Source organism: Balaenoptera acutorostrata, chromosome 1 (assembly GCF_949987535.1).
Source record: "Balaenoptera acutorostrata chromosome 1, mBalAcu1.1, whole genome shotgun sequence".
NCBI classification, from domain to species: Eukaryota; Metazoa; Chordata; class Mammalia; order Artiodactyla; family Balaenopteridae; genus Balaenoptera; species Balaenoptera acutorostrata.
This window is the reverse complement of record NC_080064.1, coordinates 16630133-16646498: the sequence shown is the minus strand read 5'-3', so window position 1 is coordinate 16646498 and position 16366 is coordinate 16630133. Positions and strand designations below refer to the sequence as shown.

General features: G+C 53.6%; 1 protein-coding gene across 2 annotated transcripts in view; it reads left to right on the top strand.

The window, feature by feature from the left end:
* Positions 1-16058, top strand: part of ECE1 (endothelin converting enzyme 1) — a 117732-nt gene extending 101674 nt beyond the window's left edge. For both annotated transcript variants that reach the window (XM_057543997.1, XM_057543989.1), the window contains exons 11-19: positions 1742-1852; positions 3440-3538; positions 4000-4077; positions 5599-5702; positions 8676-8786; positions 9462-9529; positions 10340-10530; positions 12689-12784; positions 13453-16058. In XM_057543997.1, coding sequence (XP_057399980.1) covers positions 1742-1852; positions 3440-3538; positions 4000-4077; positions 5599-5702; positions 8676-8786; positions 9462-9529; positions 10340-10530; positions 12689-12784; positions 13453-13629 — 1035 coding nt within the window. In that variant the 3' untranslated portion in view covers positions 13630-16058. The remainder of the gene's footprint in view (positions 1-1741; positions 1853-3439; positions 3539-3999; positions 4078-5598; positions 5703-8675; positions 8787-9461; positions 9530-10339; positions 10531-12688; positions 12785-13452) is intronic.
* Positions 16059-16366: the final 308 nt, after the last annotated feature.

Genomic DNA, 16366 nt, shown 5'->3' with positions numbered 1-16366 from the left:
TTCATTGGATCAGGGAGCTCAGTCTTCCCATCTGTAAAAAGGGGTAACTAATCACTGCCCTGTTTACCAGAGGGTTGTCTGGGATTACATGAGGGAATCCCTACAAAGTCTGCTGTAAAGGCTACCATACTCCACACCGTGTTCTTCATCTGCAGAAAGGAGCACAGAGAGTGCCTTCCTCGTAGGGTTAATAACGAGGATTCTACAGGGTAGGGCCCCGCACCCAGTAAACACTTAATAAACATTCACTACTATTGCTGATGCTGTTATGCTTTTTATGCATCTGTCTCTCTCCCCCTGAATGTTCTGGGCATTTCAACTGAGCCCTTTGAGGGCAAGACCTAGCACAGTCAGGGCACAGCAGAACTGCTCAGAGAACACTGGCTGTGTGAATTAATGAACGCATGCGTGAATGAATGGGTTTATGCGAAGAATCCCCTGAGAAGACAATAAGAATCAGTCCATGATTCAGCCGTCCCAGCCTGGAGCCTCCACAGAGCCCAGGAGATAGAATCCCCCGGGTCCTGACCTCCTGTGTGGTCAGGCTCCGCCAGATCCAGGTACAGCCCGTGTCCAGCTGTAGGCTTTGAAGCTGAGGAAGAGCAGTGGGTGGGGTTGGGGGGAGGAGAGGGGCGGCCAAGTGGACACATGGCTGGGAGAGTTTAAAAGAACTTAGAGAAGGCTGGAGTGCCTTTTTCTTCCTTCCTTTCTTCCTTCTTGCCTTTAAGAAAATTTTTAAAAAGGTGTAATTTACACACAATAAAATGTATACATTAAGTATACAGTTTAGTGAGTTTTGACAAATGAAATCACTCCTGTAACCACCAACCCAATCAAGACAGAGAACATTTCCATCAGCCGTTTGTCCAGCGTGCTCTGCACAGGAGGGTCCCTTGCCCTCCATTCCCATCAGTCCCCCCGACCCTGCATCCCCAGAGGTGGGCGTAGATGGGACCACACACTGTGCGGGCTTCTTTTGCTCGGCAAAACGGCCGTGAAATTCATCCATGTTGTGTACCTCAGTTGTTCCCTCCCTTTTGTTTCCAAGTCGTGTGCTGTTGTATAAAAATACCACATTTTGTTTATCCATCTGCCTGTCGATGGGCATTTGGGTTGTTTTCAGTTGATGGCTATTATGAAGCAGGCTACCCTGAGCCTGGGTGGTTTTCACCACCTGCTCTTCAGGGTTAAGAAGACTCGGCTTCCTCTGCAGCACAGGGGTTTATGTGAGCAGGGCCACCACTTGTGGTCATACGGACTGTCCACAAAGGCTGCCAGGGCAGGGGAGCAAGTGGGGCTGAACCTAGCGCCTCACTGGGGGGTGGAAAGTTAACTGCCCGAGGCTCTCTGCCACCAGGATCCTCATCCTCTTCCAGGAGGGTAGGAGGGGCGTGGGGTGTGGAATCAGGCACGTGAGAGTTCCGGTGGCTGGGGTACTCTGGACCAGCGGCTTCCCCTTGCTCAGTATCTGTTTCCTCATCAGGCTCCCAGGTTCATTTGGATGGCTCCGGAGGATACCCTCAGCATCTGTGAAGTGCTCTGCAGGAAGTAGTAGATGCCGGTTATTAGGGCTATCCCGTGGCCTCTTGGTCCAGTGCCTAAAATAACTTCCACTGGGTCAGAAAAGGTCTCCCTCAAGTTCTGGACGGAAGCACGGGCCTAGCTAGTGCTACCTCCCAGACAGACAGGGGCTGGGAAGAAGGATGGGGGCCAAGTAACCCCTCTGACTTATGTTTTCCAGACCTGTCTTCCTCGCTGGAAGTTTTGTGTGAGTGACACAGAGAACACCTTGGGCTTCGCCCTGGGCCCTATGTTCGTCAAAGCGACCTTCGCCGAGGACAGCAAGAACATAGTAAGTGTCTCCCTGTGCACACAGGCTGTGACATCACTCCTGCGATGGCCCCTCATGAGCCTGACAGCCCACGCTCTGGTCTGCTCTGGACCTTCCCTACCCCAGGCCAGGGCTCCAGCTTTAACTCCAAGGTCCTGTTTTCTAAAGCCTTGAACAATCTGAGTTACGCACAATAGCTACTATGATTGGGTACCAGGCGCTTTATCTGTAGTGGCTCATGTAACCCTCACCACAGCCCGGCCAAGTTATTCCAGCCATCTCCACCTCCAAGGGGCAGGCAGGACCCAGAGAGGTAATGTTGACAGAGCACCCTGACCTCGAGGGGTGACAGACAGAGGAACCTCATGGCTGAGCACCAGGAGACAGCCAGGCCCCAGCTCAGATCCTGGCTTTACCTCTTTCCTGGCTGGGTGACTTGGGATAATATTCTCACTCCGTGAACATGCAAGTAGGAGTGTCCATCCTGCCAGTGGAGACTAAATGACATAGTGCATGCAAGAGGGCACCTGGCACAGAATAAGGGCTCAATAAATGGTAGCTGTTACGTCGTTGGTACCACTTTTATTTCTAACTTTAACTGCATAGATATTATTTGCAGTCAGAGGTTAGCAAACTGAGACTCAAATCTATTGCGTGACCGACCATGACCTGCCTGTTAGTGGCTGATGCCATCAGTCCCTCTGCTCTTTCTGCTGCCGGGACTCCACCTTCTCCTGCCCTAGAGTCTTCAGTCTCCGGGTCTGCTCTCGACATTATCACCCTCAAAAGCAGCCATTCATCTCCAGCCCAAGCAGAGCATTTCTGAAACCGCTCCTCAGAACTCGACCTCTCTAGATTTTTTTTTTTTTTAAAGGAACTCCTTTATTTATTTATTTATTTATTTATTTATATTTTTGTCTGTGTTGGGTCCTCGTTTCTGTGCGAGGGCTTTCTTTAGTTGCGGCAAGCGGGGGCCCCTCTTCATCGCAGTGCGCAGGCCTGTCACTGTCGCGGCCTCTCTTGTTGCGGAGCACAGGCTCCAGACGCGCAGGCTCAGTAATTGTGGCTCACGGGCCCAGTTGCTCCGTGGCATGTGGGATCTTCCCAGAGCAGGGCTCGAACCCGAGTCCCCTGCATTGGCAGGCAGATTCTCAACCACTGCGCCACCAGGGAAGCCCCGACCTCTCTAGATTTTAAAGCCCGGTCCATCAGAAAGGAATTCTGTGGTCCAGTACATCTGAGAACAGCTACATATTCTGGCATCTCTGAAAAGAGTTGCAGTGCCTGGTACCCAGTAAAGGCTCTGAAAAGTCCCGCAGCAAAGAGACTTTTCCAGCATTCCCAAAGCTTGCCCCTGAGTGTATTTGACCAGGGAGCCCTGTTTACAGAAGTCCAGTCTCATCTCACAGGATGTTAGTGTTCAGAGGAGCGAGTTTGGGGGAACGTGGCTGTGGCCCCCCTCCTTAGCCCAGCACCTTGGAGCACAAGGCCTCGAGCCAGGATCTGAGTTTAGTCTCTGGCCCGGCGTCATCCTTCTCCCTGGGATGCCCGCTGCCTTTAGGCAAGTCCAGTGCCCAGACCTGACTGGTTCAGCTGCTGTCTCCTCAGGCCAGCGAGATCATCCTGGAGATCAAGAAGGCGTTTGAAGAGAGCCTGAGCACCCTGAAGTGGATGGATGAAGACACTCGGAAATCAGCCAAGGAAAAGGTGAGGCTGGACGGGTGCTGGGAGGGGGTCCCACACAGAGGGCAGCAGCCGCAGAGGGACGAGGGGGGATGAAGGAGGGACTAGTTTTATCCAGTGAGCGCAGCACAGTTGCTGTCCTGCCTTCAGGCGGTGGAAAGTCCAGCCCGATGGAGGGACAGCCTTGAGCACATGATCGGATTAACGACTGTAGGAAAACAAACTGTGCTAAGTGTGCAACGGAGGTGTGACCATGGATGAGACGCGGCCCAGCGGGGGTGGGGGGGGGTGACCAGGGAAGGCTTCCCTTGGGACATGACATTTAGGCAGAGACCCCAAGGATAAGTGGAAGTTAGACAAGAGAAAGGGACGTGAAAGCTCTGAGGTGGGAGGAGCTGGGCCGTTTCCCCTTGGCCCAGACCCTGAGCCCGGCACCCACAGAGCACTGCTGGGCGCTCACTGTCCTCTGTGTCTCTCCTGCCCAGGCGGATGCGATCTACAACATGATAGGCTACCCCAACTTTATCATGGACCCCAAGGAGCTGGACAAAGTGTTCAGTGATGTGAGTGGCTCCCACCCTGCCCCCTTGCATTCCTGAATGCCCGTGGGGCCCCACTTGGGAAAGGGCAGAGGCTGGGTCTGGGTGGGCCGCTGGAGGCACCATGACTGTCAAGACATCTGGAGATGATGTGGTGTGGGGTTTGGGCATGGACCGCGAACTAAGGAGCCGTTATCTGCTCCTTCCTCTCCTGGGCCAGCCGGTGACCCCCGCCTCCCCAGAGCCACCAGCAGTCAATGACCGGCACAGCACAGTCAGCTCTACTGAATGAGTGGGAAATAACGGGGGAAAACAGATCCTAGAAGGTGTAGGGAGAATCGGTGTCCCTACAGCATCAGGGGGTGGAGTACAGAGTGGAACCCCTCATACACTTCCCAGCCCCCCGAGTTGCCTCCTATCCCCAGGCTTCTCCCCAACCTCCCCAGAGAAACCTGGACCTCTCATTCGGACTTTGAAATGCTAATGGGAAAGAGGAAGCATAAATCCCAAATGCACGTTTTAGCTTAATTTAGGCAACAAGCGTAGTTGATACATCCCTGATGGTTAGAGCTTTGGGCAAATCACTCCTTTAAATGGATTGTGCTTCTGCCCCGAAAGATAAAGTTTTATACCTTATAATTGAAATTTGTGAATTCAGGCATTTTTGAAATTGTAATAACCGCTCATCATGGTTATATTTAAAACCAAAGAATATTAAAACTACTTCTGAGAATATGGGACTCATTCTGCAGCCTTTTTCCTTGAGAGTAATTTTATATGCTCCAGGGTATCATGATATAAGATGAGGGGCTCCTGGAGACAGCCCAGGCAGACCCCACAGGACTGGAGTCATGACCCCAAGGGCCTAGCATTTTACCAGAGCCCTGATGTAAAGCCAAAAAGTTCTAGAGCAGATCTAAGGGAGAACCTTGCACCTGGCAAGAACTGAAAGGCCGGGCTGAGTGGTGAGGAAGGTGTGCAGTAATGCCTGTCCCCTGATGTTTCACAGATCCCAGCTGGATTTATGAGGTCTGTGCTGGCCAGCATGGTAGCTACTAGCCACAGATGGCTAATTAATTAAAATCAAAATTAATTAAAATTAAATAATTAAGTTAAAAGGTTGCACTAGCCACATTTGAAATGCTCAGAAGCCACATGTGGCTGATGTCGACCGTATCTGACAACATAGGCATAGAACATGTCAATCATCGCAGAAAGTTCTGGACCCCACTGGACATATTTCCTGCCTAAGGCCCTGGCACGGCTGCAGGGGCTTCCTGCTGCCTTGAGACACTGCTGGGTGCTGGGAGGCCCTGGGTGAAGCTCTTGGTGTGTCCTTGGAGGGGGGAGGGGGCCAGGCCCCAGCAGGGTGAGGGCCAAGGGAAGAGCCCAAGCCTGCAGCTCCGAGCCCTCCGTTCTAGTCTCTGCCCTGCGGACCAGTCCCCTGACTGCGTGGGGTCTCAGTTTCCTCGGTTTTAGAAGACACGGTTTGCATTCAGGGACCTGAGTGGGCTCTGACCCTGTGGCTTGCTCCCTCCCGTCCAGTACACCTCGGTTCCAGACCTCTACTTCGAGAACGCCATGCGGTTTTTCAACTTCTCGTGGAGGGTCACTGCCGACCAGCTCCGGAAAGCGCCCAACAGAGATCAGTGAGTCCCCGGGCCTCGCTGGGAGGGCACTGGCTCCTGCAGGCGGGTATGGGGGCCCAGCTCTCCTTCAGCACGAGCCGGGTACGGGATGTGACTGTCGTGAGGGCCCTGTGAGGAGCGGGGGCGGCTGTTACCCCGCTCAGAAGCCGGGAGCTGAGATCAGCCCGAGTCTGTGTGCCCTTAGCGCCCAGCCTGTTGCCAGAGGGAGCTTGTTCCCCGGAGTTGAGCGGACCTGGCATCACCGCCCAGCTCTTCAGCGTTCGGAGCCTTTGCTTCATTATCTGTAGATAGGATGCGAGGAGCTTAATAGCCTCCTAGAAAACTCAGATGTAATCAGCCTAGTACTAGTTCTCAGACTAAACTCCCTCCATGCCTAAAACATTTTGCAGGGTAAATCTTAGAGAAAAGAGAAAGCAACTTCTTTGCCTCTGGCTCCCTCTTGTGGACAACAAGGGTTTGAATTGTCTTCAACCAGGGCTCCCCCTAAACGTACAAGAAGGCGGTCTTTGATCTCCAGAATAAGGCGCAGGCACTGCCCCAGTGTTGTGAATTTATTTGAAGTCTTTTAATTTAGCTTAAAATTTTCCATCTAAAGTTAGTCTCCCACTCATTAATATACCCACCCCTAAATACATCTCTGTGGGACTTACTGGAGGAGACATAGTGACGGTCTAGGCTCTTGGAGAAAATATCCTTTCTGTCTCACTCCACTCCCCACTGGCCCTTCCCACCAGAAAAATCATTTGGAAGCCAAGTGTTTCATTACTATCTACCATCAGGGCCCCTTCTACACTCTTAAAAAAAATCATTGAACCCCCAAAAGCTTTTTTGTTTATGGGAGTTATATATATATATTTTTTTTTAATAAATTTATTTTATTTATTTATTTTTGGCTGCGTTGGATCTTCGTTGCTGCACGTGGGCTTTCTCTAGTTGTGGTAAACGGGGGCTACTCTTCATTGCAGTGTGCAGGCTTCTCATTGCAGTGGCTTCTCTTGTTGCTGAGCACGGGCTCTAGGCACACGGGCTTCAGTTGTTGTGGCACATGGGCTCAGTAGTTATGGCTTGCAGGCTCTAGAGCGCAGGCTCAGTAGTTGTGGCGCACAAGCTTAGTTGCTCCGTGGCATGTGGGATCTTCCTGGACCAGGGCTCGAACCTGTGTCCCCTTCATTGGCAGACAGATTCTTAACCACTGCACCACCAGGGAAACCCTATGGGAGTTATACTGATTTTTCTGAAAATTTTATGAAAAAGAACAATTTTTTAAAAAATTTATTGAGAAGAGAGGTATTGTTTTACTTTTTGCAAATTTCTTTAATGTTTGGCTTAATAGAAGACAGCCAGATTCTCACATCTGCTTCTGCCTTCAGTCTGTTACAATATATTGTTTTGAAATATATAAAGAAATTCTAGGACTTCCCCAGTGGTCCAGTGGTTAAGACTCCACACTTCCAGTACAGGGGACACAGGTTCAATTCCTGGTTGGGGAGGTTCCACATGTGGTGTGGCCAAAAAAAAAAGGAAAAGATAGGAATAAAGAAATTCTAGCCTCACACAGACATGTAGTTAGAAAAGGGAGGGACCTTTTAACAGGCTTTTTGATACATGTGCACATCCTTCATTGATACTATACCAAAACGCGACAGGTGTAACTTTCTTAAAGGTTAATTGCACCGCCGAGTCCGAAACCATATTCATAAACTTCTCATACTCTGTTACACTAAAATCCATCGGTCTGTCTTGCGCTTTGAATGGATCTTTTACCCCTGTATGATTTTGTAACACCATGCATTGGTCATTTGGAAAACAATGCTTCACTGAATTTCACATATCTTCCAAACAGTAACTTCTTCATTTTAGAATATCAAAAAAAATCCACATTTGGTAATATCACTGCTGACCTCCAGAGAGAAGTCTTTAAGTATTGCGCAGCTGTCAAGTTTGTGGTGGCCGATACCAGTTTTTCAAATTTTTGCTTGAAACTTCAGGTTTTTGGAAACCTTGAATTTTTATCATTGGCAACAAATGGTGTCGGTCGTTTTCCTTGAGGTGATGAGCTCACTCTATTCATTTTCAAGGATATGCCTGTCAAACACCAGTCATCCTCTCAAGTACAAATGGTGTTCCATGAAAAAAACAGAAACGCTTATGAGTGGTTCCCATCTGGTCACACGTAATATTTAGAGACTTGTACTCAAGGGTCTAGATTTAATGAAGTTAATAGTTATGCTGCGTCATCAAGGATGTTCTTAAGTGAAAATGACTCTTTTTTTTCGGGTGAAGAACATGGTGACCAACTGAACAGCTGGTGCCACCAGCCTGGCTCAGCTAGGACTCCAGCAGTTTTACCCAGCGTTGCTTTTACACCATCAGTGTAACGTCAACACGATGGGAAAGGCAAATAACATCTTAACATTATTATGAAAATAGCTTGACCTCACAGAACCCCTGAAAGGGAATTGAGGGATTCCCATCCCGCCAGGTATCCACAGAGCACACTTTGAAAACTGCTGACAAATACATGTTGAGCCTAGATTGTAATGACTTTTTAGTATGTCATGGTCCATTTTGTTCTCTTTTTTTTTTTCTGAGATGTTCAACGTTTTTAAATTTTTTTTTTTTTTGACCACGCAGCATGGCATGGGGGATCTTAGTTCCCCGACCAGGGATCGAACCCGTGCCCCCTGCGGTGGGAGCGCAGAGTCTTAACCACTGGACCACCAGGGAAGTCCTGAGATGCTCAACATTTTTAATAGTCAGTGAAATGAAATTAAACGTAAAATAAGATTTCACTGTACACTTGCCCACATGGCTAAAGTTAATAGTTTCAGGGACTGTTGTGTGCTTGTGTGGCCTGGGGCCTGGGGTCAAGGGGGATCCACACTTTTAGGGCTCTTGACACCCTCCAGATGGGCCGTCCCCACCTGCGCTCCCCCAGCAGGCTCTGAGCTTTCCCGTGTGTCTTGCTTGCAGGTGGAGCATGACCCCACCCATGGTGAACGCTTACTACTCGCCCACCAAGAATGAGATCGTGTTTCCGGCTGGAATCCTGCAGGCACCGTTCTACACCCGCTCTTCACCCAAGTAGGCTGCTCCTGTTGCTCCCGCCCCATCTCCTTCCCCCTCCACCCCTCAGTGGATCCCCCAGCCAAGCCCGGCCCTGTGGCCCACAGCTGACCCCACGTGCAAACCCATCTCACTGAGAGCTCCTGGTCCCACCGGCCAGGAGATGTTGCCATGGAAACAACAGCCTTACTCCCTGTGCTTCCCTCCGGGGTCTCCAGGACCGGGAAGCCCCTGCACGGTGGGAACTTGGGGGTAGGAGCCACATATAGGGAAATTCCCCTCTAACAGTGTTCTAGAACAGTCTCAGCTGGGAAGTTGGGAAGAGTGAGGGCACTGTCTCGGAAATGAAATCCACACAGGCCTGGGTCCGAATCCCAGGCCTGTTCTCTGCTGACTGTGTGGCCCTTGGGCAAAGTGCCTGAACCATTCCACGCCTCCGTTTGCTCATTTATAGAGTTAGTTACCGAGGCCTAACTCTTTGGGATGACCAAAGAGGACCGTGCGATGCCACAGAGCACCTGGCACAGTGCTTGGCGTCCAGCGGGCACAGGCAGGGCACGGCAGACTCACCAGGCTCTGACTGGCTCAGGGGCCTGGCTGGAGCCCTGCGGGACTCTGCCGTGTCTCCAGGCTGGGAAAGCAGTGGTCCCTCCCCACATGGCATCACTCTCACCTTCGTGTCCTCCCCTTCAGTGCCTTAAACTTTGGTGGCATCGGTGTCGTCGTGGGCCACGAGCTGACTCATGCTTTTGACGATCAAGGTACAGGTTCCTTGGGGTCCCCTTCAGATGATTCTGCCACCAGCTTCCTGCCCCACTGCTTCTGCGTTTGCTCCCTTCACGTCTGAGGGTCTTAGCCTTAGAGACAGAAGGATCTGGGTTCATATCCTGGCCCGGCCACCTGCCAATTGTGTGGACTTTAGCAAGTCCCGTCATTTCTGCAGGCCTCTGTTTTCTTCTCTGTAAAATGGGCATGATGCTCGTGTGGTGATTGTGAGGACTGGGCAGACTCACAGCGGAGCACCCTGCTTCAGGATGGTGTGCAGTGCCAGGGGTGGGTACCAGTAGTCAGCGGGGAGAGAACGTTTCTCCACCACTCCAGAGATTTCTCTGGTCCAACCGCAGTCAGAAGAGTTAGCGCCTCACCAGCTAATGTCCAGAATCCTCCTCATTGCCTCCTGCCTTGGGGACTCCCAAGGCCAAGAAGGAGGAGGCAAGGCCTTGGAGGCCGGGCCCTTTCCCATGACCCTAGCACTGCTGGCTGCGTTCACCTCCTCCTGGCTCAGGGTCAGAGGCCCTTCACCAGCCTTGACAGTGAATCCAGCTCCACCGAAGCTTTGAACGTGCTGGTCCTTTGCCGAGATCATGTTCCTCTACCCACCCCACCCCAGACCAGCTAATTCATCCAGCTCCTTTAGCACCCAGACCGGCCTCATCTCCCCGGTGCTGGGTGGTAGATGGGTGGGTAGATGGGTGGATCACTTCTCCCTGGGAGGAGAGGCACAACCAGCAGCACGGGTCCCGGCTCTGCCTCTTCTCCCCCTGACCTGACACTTCTGTCTGACCCCGTAGGACGGGAGTATGACAAGGACGGGAACCTTCGGCCCTGGTGGAAGAACTCATCCGTGGAGGCTTTCAAGCAGCAGACCGAGTGCATGGTGGAGCAGTACGGCAACTACAGTGTGAACGGGGAGCCGGTGAACGGCCGGCACACCCTCGGGGAGAACATCGCTGATAATGGGGGCCTCAAGGCGGCCTATCGGGTAAGAGGCCCCCTCCTCACACACCCCAGGCCAAGGTTGGGACTGTCCAGCTGCTTCTCAGTTAAGGGTGGTTGTAGACAAGCTGGGGCAAGCACAGCAGCCCTGCGAGCCTCAGTTGCCACATCTGTGGAATGGGTGGCAGTGAGGACTGATTGAAAGGGTGTCTATGAAGCACCTAGCACGGAACTGACACATAGAAGGCTGTCTACTCTGAGTCCAGCCCGACTGAAGGTCACCAGAAAGGGCTTGGGCTAGACCCACCTGAAGGCCTGCCTGTTCTTCCCTTTGCAGGGGAAGCCACCACTGACTCAGGCAGCAGTGGGCCCGGGAAAGGAGGGAGGGGTCAGTGGTCTTGGAGCCACTTCCGGCTCACATCCTGGTTCTGGAGTAAGTCACTCAGCCTCCTTGAGCCTCAGGATGCATGGCTGGGTGTTAGAAAGATAGCATGTGACCACTTGGGCTCAGGGCCTGGTCCGGAGTGGCACTCAGAGATGTTAGCTGAGTTGGAAGGGAGACCCCAGAGGCCGACGCAGAGCCTCCTGCTCCCTGTGGTAGCGAGAGCAGAAGTCCTGAGAGGTGCCCCGTATTGAGGCCTTACTGTGTGCTGGGCGCTGTGCTCAGCGCCCCCGACAGCTTTACAATTAGGTATCACACGCCCATTTTGCAGGTGAGGAAACCAACCCAGAAACATTCAGCAACTTGCCTGACGTCCATTAGTCAGTGAAAGGGAATCACGAACTTTCTACCCACCACGTACTGTTGTTGGCGCCGGAGATTCTATGACAAAACAGACAGGGATCCTGCTGTCCTAAAGCTCACAATTTTAGTCTACGGCCATACCACCCTGAACGCGCCCGATCTCGTCTAAAGCTCACAATTTTAACGGGGTGGGGAGGGGGAGAAAGGCAATACATACCTACACAAATAAATGAGGTAACTTCAGGTATTGATAAGAAGAAGAAGAATATAAACTAGGCCAAAGTCATAAAGGAAAATGGGGGGAAGGATGACCAGGGGAGGCCTTCTGGAGGGGATGACATTTGAATTGAGACCTAAATGATGAGGAAGAGGCAGGGAAAGCTGGGAAAGAAGAGTAATTACAGAGGCCATGAGAGATGGACCCAAGCCTGGCGTAGTCAAGGACAGGAAGGAGGACGGGAGCAGCGTGGAGGGAGGGCAGGGCCCAGTGCAGGAGGGGAGGCCGGAGGAGTGGCTGGGCCAGGTTGCCAGCCTCTGTTGGCTGAGCAAGGAGCTTGGGTTTTATTCTGGTGACAATGAGAGCCGCTGCAGGGGTTTGAAATAGAGGAATGACATGATCTAAGTTATCCTTTACGACAGGGTCTGCTGACCTACAGTCCCTGGGCCACATCCAGCCCTCAGCTGGATAAATCAATAAAAATAAATAAAAATTGAGGGGGACACAGCCATGCCCATTCATCTCCATGGTGACTGTGTCTGCTTTCACACAGCAGTGGCACCCTTGAGTTGCTGCAGAAAAGAGTGTTTGGCTTTCAAAGCTGAAAATATTTACTCTCCAGCCCTTTACAGAAAATTTTGCCAACCCCTGCTTTATGAGGATGACTTGAGTTGCTAAGTTGGGAGGGGATTGGAATTGGACCTGTTTGAGTCAAGGAGACTAGTTAGAAAGCTGCTGTGAGGTTGTCCAGGCAAGAGAGAGGATAGAGCAATGGGAAAGGTGAGAAGTGGTTAGATTTGGGTTGTTCGGTTGATTGAAAGAGAAGAATCAGGGAAGAGTCCTGGGGTTTGGGCCTGAGTAACTGGGTGGTTGGTGATGTCATTTACTGTGATGGGAAAGTGGTGTGTGTGTGTGTGTGTGTGTGTTAAGTTTGGGATGCATCTTGGATATCCAGCTGGGGCAGTTGAATATACCCAAGAAGAGGCTGGAGCTAGAAGGGTGCATTTGAGAGCCGTCGGTATTTAGATGTAGATGGTATTCAAAGCCATAGGGTTGAATGAGCTCCCCTCAGAATGAGTGCAGGTAAAGAGGACGGCTCCTCTAGGCTGAGCTGAGGCCACCACCAGAAGCTAGTCCCTGTCCTAACTGGGTAGACCTTCCCCGATCTCCGATGGTAGCCCCCCACCCCACCCCGCTTGCTCCTGTGTCATGGGGACCCTGAGCTCTGTCCTCTCCCCCCAGGCCTACCAGAACTGGGTGAAGAAGTACGGGGCTGAGCAGACGTTACCCACCCTGGGTCTCACCAATAACCAGCTCTTCTTCCTGGGGTTTGCACAGGTGAGTTCATTAGAGAAAAGCCAAACTCAGACACAATCTGCCATCTTGAGTTCCAGGAGCTCTGAAAATCAAAAGGCAAATTTCCTCAAATTGGGAAGCCCTAGCTCATTGGTCCGTCCACGGGGCATTTACCCTGTAAGGAGGTGAGCTTCATCATTAGAGAAATTCAAGGAAGGGCCAAGAATGCTGTTAGAGGAATTCTTGCATCAGGTAGGTGAGAGGACGAGGTGACTGCTAAGGGCCCTTCTGCTTCTGGGGTTCTAGAAATGTCTTGAAAACTCAAGATGTCCCGGGCTGTTCCTTGAGCTGGCATTCAGCATGTAGCCTTCTGTTGGTGCCCGGAGCCACCAGGCCATTAGACAGTTCGTTCTGCCCGGGAAGTGAGTGATGTGGACTCAAACTGGTTTTGGGGCAGAATCCTTCATTCAGGTGAAATGTCACGAAGATGCCCGGAACAGACAGAGAGCTGCTCTGGCTGCAGCAGAGGAAGCTGGGATGGGGTCCCACCAGCCCCTGTCTCTTCCTAACCCACTTGACAGGCTCTCCTGGCCCCCCGGGGGTCTCAGAACCAGGCGGGGCCCTTATTTCCCTGCTGTGGTGATGGGGCCAGTCTGGCGGCCCCAGAGCCCCGCAGTGACCCCGGCCTCTCCCATGTCGCTCCCCCGAAGGTCTGGTGCTCTGTCCGCACACCCGAGAGCTCGCATGAAGGTCTCATCACCGATCCCCACAGCCCGTCCCGCTTCCGGGTCATCGGCTCCATCTCCAACTCCAGGGAGTTCTCGGAACACTTCCACTGCCCGCCCGGCTCACCCATGAACCCTCGTCACAAGTGTGAAGTGTGGTGAGAGGGGTGGAGCACCAAGAACCAAGACGGAGGAAGCAGGGCAGGGGCTGAGGACCAGCCCCCGGGGCAGGGCCGACAAGGCTGCCCGCGCCATCCGGCGTCCAGGGCGTCGCCCGGCCCCCTCGGCCACCTCGGGCCCCCTTCCCCTCGCTGGAGGGTTTTCAGCCCGAACCAAGTCTGTGATGTGGGTTCTCACATTAATCCGAGATTTGCTCCCCTGTGAAGACCCGGTCATCCCAGGCACACGTGTGTCAACTCTGATGGGCATTTGGGTGTCAGGCTGGTTGCTCACCAGGCCTGGGCCCGACGCCGACACGGGCAGCGGGACACAGCCTCCTGCCCACGTCCAGCGCCAGATACACCACAAACACCACTGTGTCAGTGCTTTAAAGATGTATTTTTGGGGAAACTATTTTTTAAACATTGTGGAATACACTGGAAATCTTCAGGGAAATAACGCATTTGAAACACTTTTTTTTTTTTTTTAAGGAAAGGATTGATTATATTTATTATGTTCTGTTTTTCTAAATAACCTGTGGACAAGCCCCACTGATTTACCCCCCTCGCTTCCTCACTTGCTGCAAGGTTGGGCTGAAGCAGGATCCCCAGCCACTGAGCAGGTCCCCCAATGGAGAGCTGCCTCCGTCCTTGGGGTATGCGGTTTCAGCCTCCTCCCTTGGTTCTTGGTCCCCTGGTGCAGAGAGGAGAGGCACAGAGGCCCGGCAGAGGGAGGGGCCAGCTCGTTGGTACCGCCCCCTCAGTGTGCCTGCCTCTGTCCCCAGAGTCCAACAGTGGGAACCCCAGCAGGGAAGATCTGACCCCAAAGTCACAGCAGGGGACTGATGGCTACATGAGGCCAGGTCAGGGCCCTCGAACCCTGTCTGGAGGTGCCCGAGCACCCCGGATCCGGGTCACAGGAGCCCTGCGAGGCTGAGACATCCCCATCAGGTGTACTCTGCCATGCCATAGATGTCCTTTTTCTGTCCCCCTTCTTTTGGCTGCCCCCTGTCGGTCCCGGGGCCTGTTGCCTCTCTGCATCATCCTGCCATCCCGGCCACTTTGGGTTCTGCCTTGCAGACCCTCTTCTCCCAGGGAAGAAGGAAAGAGAAAGCAGCTCTCATTGCCCAAGGGCCCAAATCCTCCCTTCGAGCTCTGTCCTCCACCACTGGCCCGGGCCGGGCTCCCAGGACCGCAGCCAGGCCCGCCCGCCCTTCTCTAGTGCCTTATCCAAGGCTGCGCCTGGGCTCCCCGCAAGGAGACAGCCCTCCGCCCCCAGGGGCCCCTTGGCCTCCTCAATGAAGCCCCCCAAGTGTCCTGACTGGAACACAAGGCCATACCCCCTACTGCCAGTGCCACACAGCTGCCCCTCATGGCCACCCAGAGGCTCTGGCCTGCAGGTCTGTGGCACTGAGGTCAGGAGTCTGAAGAGCCCCTGAACTTGCCCTGGGCTCCAGCCCACCCTCAGCCCCTTGGGTTGAATCAAGACGATACTTGTAGCAAGATCCACTTCTCTTCTTGGGGGACGCACTTAGCCACGGGAGGCTGCGAGGGGAAGGCTCCCCAACCTGGTTGGTCTGGCCTGAGGTGCTAGGGGACCAGGAATGTGGTCCCCTCCCTGCGGCCACAGTTTCTCTGGGCTCCCCACCTGGTGGAGCTCGCGTAGCCCTAGGCTGGCCCTGAGGAAGCAGGCACCCATGACCAAGGCAGGAGCCGCCTCAGCCCTCCTGCCTGGCAGCCAGGCCACCGGGCCAGCCCCGCTCCCACAGGGAGCCGGAGTTCTCCTCGCCCACAGTGAGCAGAGGCTCGGCCACTGCCTCGCCCACCTTCAGCCTGGCCCTGCCTCTGGGGCAGGCGTGTTGGCAGCGGGCTCCAGGTGAGGCCCCTGGTCCCCACCAGCGGCGGGCCTGCTGTCTCTTCAGAGGAAAGGGAGGACAGGAGCCAGAGAAGGAGCTGGAGTGGGGAGCCCGCCATGCGCACCTCACCGCGGAGGGACCAGCTCTCCTGGGCCTGCGCCCTCCCCTCCCCCACCCTCCTGCCCTCCAGCCTTCCCCGAGGAGGGTCTCAGTCCCGGCACCGTGGGCTGGGACCTGCCAGCCAGAAGCAGGGGTCCTAGGGCTGAGGGTCCAGCCGGAGGGAACGTCCTCTGCCCTCATTGCTTCAGGGAGTGGCAGGGGGCAGGCCGAGGAGGACTCGGGACCAGCGGGGATGGAAGCAAAGGAAGCACTCCCACTGCCTCCCCCGCAGAGCCTTGGGCAGCTGCCCTCTGAGAGGCCCCTTCCTCCTAGGCCTGGGGAGCCACGGGGCGGCTTCTCCGTGGGCACATGGACATGGGGTTTGGAGCTTGGAATCTATTTTTTGTATTATCATGTTTTGTGCTACTGTAGTTTTGGTGTGGCACTATTGTAACTGAAATAAAGTACTTGTACCGAGGACCATGTTGGTCCAGGTGTGTGTCCTTCTGGGGCGGTGTGTGTCCTGTGGAGCTGAGGGAGGGCGCCCGGCCAGCACAGAGCTGCTAGCACCCCCAGGGCCTACTGCACCTCCTCTCCAGAGCAGAGGCCTTGGACCCTGACAAATGCCAGATGGTTATGCAGTGCCTATGCCCACCTGCCCACACTTCCTTCATCCGTATGATCGTGTTAGGGCCCCCTGCTGGTGAGAATGATGCATGTCACCACATGGGCTCAAGGCACCTCCTGGTAAAAATAATTTTTCCATTATCTTGGAGCAAAGGATGT